The sequence below is a fragment of the Panthera leo genome, chromosome A2, assembly GCF_018350215.1.
Source record: "Panthera leo isolate Ple1 chromosome A2, P.leo_Ple1_pat1.1, whole genome shotgun sequence".
Classification (NCBI taxonomy): domain Eukaryota; kingdom Metazoa; phylum Chordata; class Mammalia; order Carnivora; family Felidae; genus Panthera; species Panthera leo.
The window spans coordinates 97,358,944-97,370,626 of NC_056680.1; the positions used below are offsets into that span (position 1 = coordinate 97,358,944).

The window sequence follows — 11,683 nt, forward strand, 5'->3', positions numbered from 1 at the left end:
GATTTCTCCACAAAGTGAAACAGACTCTGAGTGGTCAGTAAGGCATGACGATTTCCAAACTCTCTCTGCTCCATTTGTAGGCCCAAGAATTCATATTGTCCAGAGGGACATTGGTATTTATTTTAGAAAATATGTCTGGTAAGCTGATGGATCTGTAATTATAAAGTAATGGAGAGTTTGCTTTTTTAAGTGAATATACTTTGGGTCCAAGCAAATGGAAGCATACTAACCATTCGGTATACTAGGAAACACACAGAGATTATATCAGTTCATGGGGTTTTAGAGTCAAGGCTACACAAAGAAATGAGGCGTACAGGATACAGCCTCAGCAGGGGCACAGTCAGTCTGGAAAATCCTCTTCAAAGGAGGCCAGGACCTGGTGGTTTGCAGCTTTGAGGACCATGGTTGTTTCCTTAGAAGTAGGCTTTCTTTGCTTTCTACGTGACTGCTCCTCCATTTCTTCCATCATCTTGCATGGAAAGCTGGAGAAGAAAGCCTCTGAATGTCACTGGAATCTGAGCATCCATGATGTCATTCATCACACTCACTATGGCCTCTGGATCTGTCTTCAGTGCTGCACGTACAATTTGTCATGGGATTATTAGTCTTGAATATTTTCCTGGAAGTGAGGCTTTTATGAAAAAGTTTAATTAGATGTGGTCTTGAATTTTGTTTAAAATGTTGTATGGTCAGAATAGATGTTGAACTGAAAGTCCTTTTCAAATAAGGCATTCTAATGACAGCAGGTAGGCAAAAATATTCTTATTTCCCGCCTATTAAAAAGAAAAATGGCGATGGTGGTGGCTGTCCCAGAAGCATTGTTTCAAAGGCAGTTCACTGGGAGTAGGACAAGATAGCCATGCTGTCATTAATTATAGCCTGTTTATAAACTTTAAAACAATATCCATATATTTAAGCCCTACTGTGCCTTGTTGAATTATGGGTGGAACTCTTAAAAAAAAAAAAAAAAAGCTTCCATGATACTTTGATTAATTGATCCAGAAGTTTGTAACCAAAGGGGGAAATAATCTTTAGGTCCAGTTTATCTCAAACATGTCCAGTTATAAGAATGTGGAACTGCAGAAAAAATATTTTTGTGTTTCTGCACAGTTAGAGGCTTCTGAACATTTTTACTGGACTCTGGGACCTGAGCTTCAAAGTCAAGCCTCAAAAGCTAAATTATGACTGGATAGATAGTGAGAACTGCACAGATTTACCTCCCCAGAGGTAAAGTTTCAAGGAGTAGGATGGGGAGAGAGGATGAGACCCAGCTTGATGGAGACGTTCCCAGGGTTGTTCAGCCTGAGCTGTTGGTCTTATCTCCCCCCAAGACAATATATTACTTTCTGAAGGGTAAGGACCCAAGATCCTTCCCTAGTTGAATTTGTTTACACTGAAGAGATAAGATTTCTCTCCCTCTGCCAGAGGGGAGGTAAGAACAGCACTATGTCCCTCTCCTATATAATCACCCAGATTGGCATTGTTTAGATTCCTTACCTACAGTGTAGACCAAGTATGGGATGACAACTGGTTTTCATTGTGTCCCTCTAGAAAGAAGACATTAGGGCATGGGGAACCAGTGCAATCATTTTCTGTAAGCAAATGGTAACTTGTTCTGCTCCAGAAACCTCATCCTTGCATCCAGGATAATATAAATAAATGTAGATATTATTAAAAACTTTAAATGTCAGCTCAGACATGTGTTAAAATATAGATTCCAGGCAAACTCCTCCCTTCCTCTGTCCCACATTCGAATTCAGGAATTCTAGGTGCCTATGAATCTGTATTTGAGCATCTGCCCTAGATGATTCTTACCAGACTTGTTTGGGAAACACTGCACTGGTCCATGACCCAGGAATAAAAAGTGCTTCTTGCAGAATACCAGTCTGCCTCTGCTAGTATGATGTCTCAAGTTCAATTATTGTACCCCCTCTGCCCCATCTTTTCATAGTAAGTAAGTAGAATTAAGGATACAGAATTTTTTTTAATTTAGACTTTAGGATGAAATTGAAGGTTGACCAACATCTCTCATTGGGCTTTCTGTCTTATCCTTACAGTCCCTTTTATTGTTTGTCTGTTTGTTTTTTAAGGAACTCACCATCATAATCATCAGGTATTCTGGAATCTTTAAATGACCAAGTATTTTACTCACCCAAACTACGATCTCAATATTCTACCAAAATTTCACTGATGTCTCCATTCTCTTTAATCGTTATTTTTGTAATCCTTTTATATTTGTATGTTGCTTTGCCGTTAACAAGATGCTTTTACATTTATTGTCCCATTTGATTCTCAGAGTAGTCTTTGGAAATAAACAGGGACTGTTAGGAGTGTTCTACTAGTTATGTAAACTTGAAATGAGAGTTGAGTAGCCTGTGGGTCCTGAGTTGTCTGGCTGTGGTGTGGAGGCACTTTTAACTGAAAAGGAATCTCCTTGTTGGCATGACATCAACAGCTAACATATAATAAACATTGTAGCAAATACCATTGGGACATATTGAGGGTTGACCTCTTCTAAGATGCACATTAACTGCTGTCCATTCCTGCCTCAGCTCTTGGTAATTATTTTTCTCTAACCAAAAGATAAATATAAGTATGCAAGTACTTGCACTGATAAGAATATCAGTCTTCAAACTGTGTTTCTCAAATGACTTTGAATCCTTTCAATGTTAAACAATAACCATAGACCTTCATACTTTCACAGATTCCCAAGCACTTTCACGTATACTATCTCATGTAATTCTTAACAACTACATAGGAGACACATAAAATACCCACGTTCTACACAGGAGGAAATAGAGGCAAAGAGAAGACCAAGGCCATGTACTCTAGAGGTGGTAGACCCTGGACCTCCAAGTGGGGTATTAAGACTTGTGGCCTGGTCTCCTCCTAGAAAAAGGCACTCAGATTATGATGAAAAAGCAATAAGGGATGTGTTCTGCTTCAAGCATCATAAGCCCTGACATTTCCAAAGTATTTAAATACATCATTTTCCAAAGTCTCATACTCTTGGCAGCATGAGTTCAGAGGAGGCCAGGAAAGAATGCTGGCTAAGAGCTAATGGCACTAATGGCAATGGTTAACCTCGTAGCAGTTCTAGAAAGATGGTGCCCCGCCCTGACTTTAATTCACCCACATCCATTTATCAGGCAAATTTCCTAAGAATTCACTATGGCAAAGCACTATGAAAATGTTGACCGCGGGGCACGCGGGTGGCTTTTTTGGTTAAGCATCTGTCTCTTGGTTTCGGTTCAGGTCATGATCTCACAGTTCGTGAGTTTGAGCCCCACGTGGGGCTCTGTGCAACTTAAAAAAAAAAAGGTGGTGGGGGCGGGGAAATGTTGACCATTGTTGTAGAATCCATTTCAATTCAAACAAGGTAGCTACTAAGCTTAATGTCCTAGTAAAAAATGCAATTTTTTTCCTCTGTTGTGTAGAACAATATCTCAAACTCTTAGAACTTGATTCAGAGTCCCTTCAGAATTCAGTTTAACAAGTGTCACATCTGCCCTTTCTTTGTCTAACGTGCCCATTTGTCTCATAATACAGGATCTTCAGAGGCAGGCTGGAACACTGGAAACCGAAGCCATCCCCCACAGCGCAGGTCACCACCCGCTCACCATGCATGCCTTTCTCGTGGTTTAACGAAAGCCGAAAAGGATCCTATTCCTTCAGAAACCTGCCTTCACCTACAAGTCCCCTTCAGCCTTCTCCTGAAACTCTAATTTCAGATAAAAAGGGGTCCAAGGTAGACAACACATGGATTTAAAAAGCAAACAAGAAAACCCCAAATCCTTCCTCCTCTTCAGTCTTTGGAAAGCATTCTCAACTTGTGTGTTTACTCTGGACCTGAGAAACCAATGTGATAACACTGCAATAAACCATGCATGGTATTTCCTGTGTGGGGAGAAAGAAAGCCTCCGTTAACCATCACCTTCTTTAATTCTGTTCCATTCTAGATTGTACGTTAATCTTTGATTTGCCTGTCTTTTCACATACTGCTGTTTAATCTCAGTTTGACAGTTAAGCCATGCTGGGAAAGATGCATTTGAGTCATGGACCAGTATGATAGATCTGTTTACGAAGTATGCCACTTTAAATTACATTACAAGACTATTTTTACCGCGTTCTTCGAGATTTACTGGAAAACAAATAAATTTGGGACTGAATACGTGTTCAATATATCTAAATGAAACTCTTTAAAACAAACCAATGCTGCCATAGCCCCCTTGCTTATATCTTCTTTTAAATCAAAACTTCCATGTTGAAAAACTTATAATCTCATCACCAAAGTTCTTAACTTTAGCAGAATTAGAAAATACAAGGCATGGATGTTGTTTGTTTTCAAATGCACAATGGTTATTTCCAGCATGACGCTGCAAACCTTATCTAACATTTTATTGAAGCACATACGGTGGCTAACTTTCACATGTTGTTTGGTCTCCTTTTATCTGTGTTTGCTTTTCTTTCTCAAACAGAAATGTGTGATTAATGTTACTTGAATTTAACTCTTTTCTTGAGGTCAACAGCTCACAGGGTTTTGACAGGGTTTGGGGCTGTGTCTCTGTTGACAATATCAAATAGTAATGTGTTGTGTTAAATGCTCTCCTGCTTAAATGTTCTACTAGCCTAGCTCTCCACGTTCTTGGATTTCGTTTCCATGTCTGAAGTTTTAGCAGACCTTGGGGTTTGTTTGGAACTGATTTCTCCAGCCTCTGGCATGGTATTTATTTTTGACAACCGACTGAACCCAGTGGCAAGGGAACCTAATGGAAACCTAACAGTCCAATCCCTATGGAAGTGGAATATGAAACAAGATGGTGTTGGCCAAGGGCTTCGAGTTCCTAGGAAGCCAGTCATTCTAGAATTAGTAGCAAGAAAGTCTGGGCAGCAGTAGATCATTCTGATCTTGTAACATTTTTAGTACTGGATCTGAGAAATCTAAATGTAGTTGGAATAACTCTACTATTATCTTGCCACGGAGAGACTCCAGATTTGGTGTAAGACATTTTCACGAATGCAGCTATGTGGTCATTGTGAACGTATTTGACTTTAATATCCACTGAACGTTTTAATGAAGATCTGAGGAAGTTTTGTTCACACCCCTCCCCCCACCTCTTGCCCAGTCCCCCCCCCCCCCCACCCAGGTGATTATTTGGAAAGTGTACCTGTTCTGTACTGTTCTGTAGCCTCTTTGGTGCTCTGTCGATGCTGTGTGAGAGTTGTGTTTGAGTATGTAACTACTCGTGTATTTACACTGAGACTGTGACCTCCCCCAGAACTCATCGTCTTGAAGGTTATATCCAGGGGAGGATCTGCCATTTCTCACAGTATTTATCACGGCCAACAGCAAGCGATCCTTCCCAGGGGGTGCTCAAGCTACCTTTCTAATATGGATGGCCATCTGTTCCTAATAACTCAGGCTCTCCACACCATCTTGTATTTTTACTTGCACTGTTACTCATCACAATTAGGGTCAAAGAAGATAGGCTTATTAATATTACTCCTCTGAGCAGTTGCAGAGGATAATGAATGCCGTATCCTTGAAGATAGATTAAAGAATCATTTCTCCAAAACACCTATCCTCTTATCTGATGGAGAAAGCACCCAGAATTCCCCATCAATTGCAAAAGGCACAGTGCTCTCGACCACTGCCACTTGAAGGTCATCACCAAACCAAATATGATTTTCTCCTAAGATTACTTAAAGAGAGGCTTTTTAGAACTTGCAAATATACCTACCTCTGGTTCCCTCGCTGTGCTCATTTAACACTGAGCTTCATCTACTTTTACAGAATTTTACCTTCAATGATGACTTCAGTCCCAGCAGCACCAGTTCGGCAGACCTGAGCGGCCTAGGAGCAGAACCCAAAACTACAGGGCTCTCCCAGTCCTTAGTGCTGTCATCAGATGAGGTATGCTCATGGCGCTCAGATCCTCCACTGTTCCCATCACCTACCACCAGGAAGACGTTCTTAAGTAGATTTTTTTATAAATCATTGGGATCATGGTTTCATGCTTGATAGGAAAGCATGATTTCTCTCCCTCTCTATCTCAACGTGAAGACAAAGGACTGTTTCCGAGCCCTTTAAGCCCTCCAGGGACCTCCTCTGCCTTTCTCTGATGTAATTGAGATGATGCTAACCAGAGGGGTGGGGATGGGAGCCTGGGCACTAGAGAGCACACATAGGGAACAGCTCAGGAATCAGGGGAGTTGACAGACTATCCATCCTCTTTCTCACTCGCCTCCCCCCCACCATCACCTCTGCCCCAGGACTCTGATATTCCCTCTGAGTAGGGCATGGCCCCTCATTGAGAACCTCTGCAGTGGAGACAGAGAGAGGTATACAGTTCCCAAAAGGAAGGAAAACTGGGTGAGAATCACTTATTTAGAAGCCAGGGTCAAATTAGCATTGCCAAGAATTCCCAGAAGATAAATGTGTACAGAGAAGCAGGATATTACATTAGTGATTGACTTAGTGCCCCAAGAGGTAAGGAGAGGAACAAATACCAGTATTTAGGGCAGGGGGTGGGAGGGAGAGAAGCACTGTAAATAAAGACATTGTTGCTCCGAGTATTTGTTCTAAGTTATTTCTTTCTAACATGATTTTTGTTTTATGAAACTTTTTTCTCTTAAATGTTTCTGCCCATACTCTTCAGGCTTGGCGTGATTTTAATTTTAAAACTTTGTACTGTGTATGTTGTGTTTCCTATTTCTATAACACTTTTCTTTTTGATTCCTTTGTTGCTCCCTCACTCAGAGCCTGGATATGATAGATGACGAGGTGAGCTATCAGTGGGCTGCGTGTGGTGGCTTATGTGGTATTGTTCGAACCTTCTCTTCTCTCTCTGCAAAATAATTTAAAACTCAAACGATGCAAGAATACTGGTGTCTGTATTGGTATAATGGTGGAGGATTCCCTTGTCCTAAATAGTTTCACTCTCTGCCCTTGTCTCTATCTAAGTTTAAAAGATATTTCTGAGTCAAGAGGATCGCCACATTCTACCTCCAGAGTCCCTCGACTGATCCCCCATCGCCATTACCCTGACACGGTCCATTCTGTTCCACCTCCTTTGCCTTCATCTCGGCTTACCCCATCCCCTTGTCAGTGTTCCCCAAGGTGACCCTTGTCTTTCCTCCCAGACCTGTCTTCATCTTCATCGCCTCTCAGCTTAGAGGTGCTAGGGACCAAGCTGCCCTCTGCACTATTAAAAGCGATGTTCTGCGCTGGGCAGAGCCTAAGATTTGGAATAAACCACTACCTGTTGAGCTCTACTGGTTGCTAGCTGCGGGGTCTCGGACAGATCTGTAGACTTGCCGAGCCTCACTTCCCTCGTTTATTAAAAGTCATTATGGACATTACCTGCCCTCCCTTCCTCACAGGTTCGCTTGCTGCTCACATGAAATCATGGCTGTGAAATTTCCCCTAACAACGCTTGAGGACGTAATGCCGTCCCCTTCTAAGGGAAAGATACCTCAATATTTTTAAATGTATTTTTATATATCTCCAACGTCTTATCCGAGGCTACATGCAGAGTGATGCATTGCATATAGAGATTAATGAAATACTCGTTTTCTGCATCTCATAATCTTTCCAAAGTGTTCTAGCATAAGACTTGCAACATTGGAGTGTATTTTTCAATATAAAACATCCTACATTAATAATGCCGCTTTATCTGGGGGAATTTTTAAATTTCCAAATACCTAAACAATGTAGGTGATAATTACGTGTGTGTGTGTGTGTGTGTCACACACACAACTAGAACCATAGCTTAATCATTTTATGGTTTAAAAATAAATGTGGCTCTAGTAGGCAAGAGATTCCTTTTGATAGCGTAATAAGCCGTGCCGAGCCCTAGCATCTTGGTCCTTTAACAACGCTGCGTAACATTCCTACCTCAGATCCTTGATGATGGACAGTCTCCCAAACACAGTCAGTGTCAGAATCGGGCCGTTCATGAATGGAGCGTGCAGCAGGTTTCTCACTGGCTAATGAGCCTAAATCTGGAGCAGTATGTATCTGAATTCAGTGCCCAAAACATCACTGGAGAGCAACTCCTGCAGTTGGATGGAAATAAACTTAAGGTAAAGAATTATATGTCTGTGTTAGGTTACCAGGTATGATTTGTATTGCACATAGCACCTAAAATGTTTTCATTAGATAAGAGCATTCTGCATATCTGAGAGGTAATTCTCATCAACGGTCAGCAGAAAGGACGTTGCATTATTTCTGAGTAGTAAATGAAGTTTTGGAAAGTCGTCAAGGATTCTAAGCCAAACAGTAGGCTGCCAAGTAGGAGAGCTAGGGACTCACTCCATTGCTTCCCCTAGCAACACATGGTCCATGTATGAACTCTACTGACTTCCTGTGTAGTATGAGTTGTAATAATGGCCAATGTGGACTCTCTTTCATCACATTAGAGTTAAAACCTAAATCCATGAATCTTTCCGTCTTTATTCATTTCTTCTCCGCCCCCACTCTTCCCTGCACACCTCTCCAAAACGGGGATGATATTCTCCACAGAACTTTCTTCCCCAAGTACGCGCAGGCCGTGTCTCCCCCCCGCTCCATCCCACTCTCATTTCACCTGTCCAGTTCATCCCTTTTAGAGACTGAGGGGGTACCTACCCCTGTGGAAAAGGGCAAAAAGAACTTACATTCGGCTCCCCACCCCCAACCTCAGCCCCCTGCTGGGCTGAAGGGCAGATGAGTATCTCTTGACAGTCTTGAAAAGGTTAGAGATCAATCAATAGTCTGTGAATATGAAGGCCCCATTGAAGGCTGTCCCTGTTGGGGAGATGGATGCATCCTGCTGTTGATTCTGAAGGTCATGAAACATTTAAAGTACGCAACCAACTCCCCTTATTCTGAATTCCAAGCTCATCGAGCAGCCTCCTCATTAACAGGATTCCTTTATAGGTCTGCCTACAGGGAGAAAATGGCTAGTCATGCTGACATGAGCATTCCAGCCTCAAAGACATTTTTGGTCCTCATTGTAAATGATTACATTGGCAGAAAGGAAGCCATTTCAGTCTCCCTGCCCTTCTTGGAGGCTTCTATGGCAGCAGGTGCCCACTCTTATCTTTTAAAAATATTGATGAGTTTAGCAATATGTTTGCTTGTAAATGTCTACAACCCAAAGGTTGGGGAAGCAGAACTGTGCCCCCTTTTAAAAATTCATTCACCCATTAATTGCCAGTTTGGAAAGCACTTACTTAATGGGGTTTAGGGCCTCCTGGGCTAGGAACTTCAAAGAACAAATAAAGCTCAGCCCCCAAGTATGGAGATTTTGGCAGATGTGATCAGCTTTTCCTAGTTTCTTACCTCTTTGATTATGTTTAAATTAGTTCTTGAGTTTGAACATATTGTGATATCAACCTCTTCCTGAGCAGAGAGGTCACTGGTTTTCAAATTCAATTTGTTTATGTGTTTCCTTCCTAGGCTCTGGGAATGACGTCATCCCAGGACCGAGCAGTGGTAAAAAAAAAACTGAAGGAAATGAAGGTATCTCTAGAGAAGGCTCGGAAGGCCCAAGAAAAAATGGAAAAACAAAGAGAAAAGCTGAGGAGGAAGGAACAAGAACAAATACAGAGGAAGTCTAAAAAGAATGAAAAGATGACAGCTGCCACAGAGGGCGCTGGTGAGCAGTAACACACACCCTCTCTCAGACAAGTCTCCCCTCTTCCTGCCCCACTCTTCTCCGGAGGATTAAGGAACTGATGGCAGGGGTGATGTGCGCTAGGCAGATGGGGGAAACCATGTGTTGCATAACTGCATTTTCTGCAATAATCTAATACTATTTTAATTTTTGCCTACTGAAATAATCCCAAGCCTCCTTTGGTTTCTTGCCAAACCAAGGATCTCATTTGTGAAAGATGCAAAATAGCTGTGTTTCTCTCTCTCTTACTATGCTCTTGTGTTGTGTTGGGTGGGTTGCGTTGCTTGGGAAATGGATGTCACCCTGCCCAACAAAAGCGTGAAACACCCCAGGTATTGTTAATGGAGGGCCGTGACTTCTCAGTCTGGGAATCCTGAAACTGGGCAATAGCACATATCTGCATGGCCGACAGCACCACTCTGCCATGAGATCTGGGCTCCAGAATCTACCCCAGCATGTGGGAAAGTTTCCCCCTCATTTTTGTGTCTGGACAGTGAGACAACCCCACTGTAGAAACATGGGTGCTCTGTAACATGATTACGTACTGTGGCCAAAGGCAAGCAAACTCTTCTGTTTGCGGGGCATCAGAAAGAGAGAAGAGAATTATAGTTATTTGTTAACCCCAGAAGGAAGCAAAAAGCCTTAAGAATGTGGATGTGGGTATTACCTTGGGGTTCTGAGAGTAACATTTATCCTCCAGATTTAGCCGAACAAAGAAAAAAATCAGACATTAGCACAGCCATGGGATATTGGGATCCATTGTTTACTTTGCTACTGCTGCATGTTCAGTACTTCGGCAACACTGACACACATAACGTAGTTCCTTTTTCCCCCAACAAATTGAACAGGAAATTGATTTTTAAGGAAACCAACATTTTCAGGTTTCCTCTCGTGGGGAACATTCTGGCTAGTCTTCGGCCTGACTGTGACACAATCAGGAACTTGTCACATATTTTCTACTTAAGATTTCCCAAGTGGGCTCAGTTAGTGTTTTAACAAATGTACTTTTAAGAAAAATAGAAATACCAGTTAGAGAAAATTTAGATTTGAGTAACGTTCAACCAGAGAAGCTATTTTATTGAGCACACGGAATGTTCCCGTAAAGGAGAGCTGACAGTTACATTTTAGAGATGTTTCGAATGGTTTTTCTGAGCCATTCTCTTTCACTCTTTAGAGATTTCCACTTTACGGTTCAAGTTTGTTTAAGAGAGTACACAGGATACAGTCTACCAGTGGAGACAGTTAATACTTATTTTAAACCCACTATTAAGGATTTCAGTATTTCATCAAATTAATTCAAGTGTAGGAGATTAGGACAGAAGGAGGCGAAAATAAATTTATCTGGAGAGATTTCAAATGATTGGTTGTTGTTTGTTGTTTTGCTTTTTATGCTTGTGTTTCTGGTTGTCTTTCCTACGTTGGCTGTAAAAACAAGGTCATCCACTTTCCAAGGGACGAGTTTCAAAATAAGAGTTGAGGCCAGATAAATTCTTGGACTTGTATTTTACTTCCTTTACTACATGGTGGGGGTAATGGTGGGGGTGGGGGCGGGGGGAATGGGACCTCTGTCCATATCTTTCACTAGAAATGTTGTATACACAGAGCTTGAGGGAAGGCTTTTGAAGGTTACAGGTCATATATAATGTAAAAGGGCTCTTGCCCATATAGCACCATCTTGTATTTTGAATATTGTGATTTTTTTTTTTTGCTTGCTTGAATATCTGAAATCTGGAATTGGCCGAACTAGAGATTTACAATGCTGTTCTTTCCCTAAGGCCTGTTTCCTTTTCAGTGACAGAGTATTGTCTGTTATACTTCAGTCCTTTTGTCGCTGGTACAGATCATTCAGTACTCAGAAACATTGACACAAGTTAATACTGTGTTTTACAATTATCAGAGTCACTATGTATGTTTTTCTGACTATCTTCATTTGGAGTATGATAATGAAACTGCCATACTGGATACTCTATTAATATGTGAGATGTGTGGTGCTTTGCTCTTTATTAATATCACGAGAAACAAGG

At 41.5% G+C, this 11,683-nt stretch overlaps 1 protein-coding gene across 11 annotated transcripts in view; it reads left to right on the forward strand.

The window, feature by feature from the left end:
• The window catches only part of PPP1R9A (protein phosphatase 1 regulatory subunit 9A), a 329,127-nt gene that overhangs the window by 313,323 nt on the left and 4,121 nt on the right, over positions 1 to 11,683 (forward strand). For 5 of the 11 annotated variants that reach the window (XM_042918086.1, XM_042918078.1, XM_042918070.1 and 2 more), the window contains 4 exons: positions 3,550 to 3,748; positions 5,795 to 5,914; positions 7,903 to 8,085; positions 9,443 to 9,641. In XM_042918086.1, the coding sequence (XP_042774020.1) occupies positions 3,550 to 3,748; positions 5,795 to 5,914; positions 7,903 to 8,085; positions 9,443 to 9,641 (701 nt within the window). Of the gene's footprint in view, positions 1 to 3,549; positions 3,749 to 5,794; positions 5,915 to 6,760; positions 7,664 to 7,902; positions 8,086 to 9,442; positions 11,182 to 11,683 lie in introns of those variants that run through there. The other 6 variants (XM_042918129.1, XM_042918149.1, XM_042918100.1 and 3 more) reach the window with 5 other exon arrangements.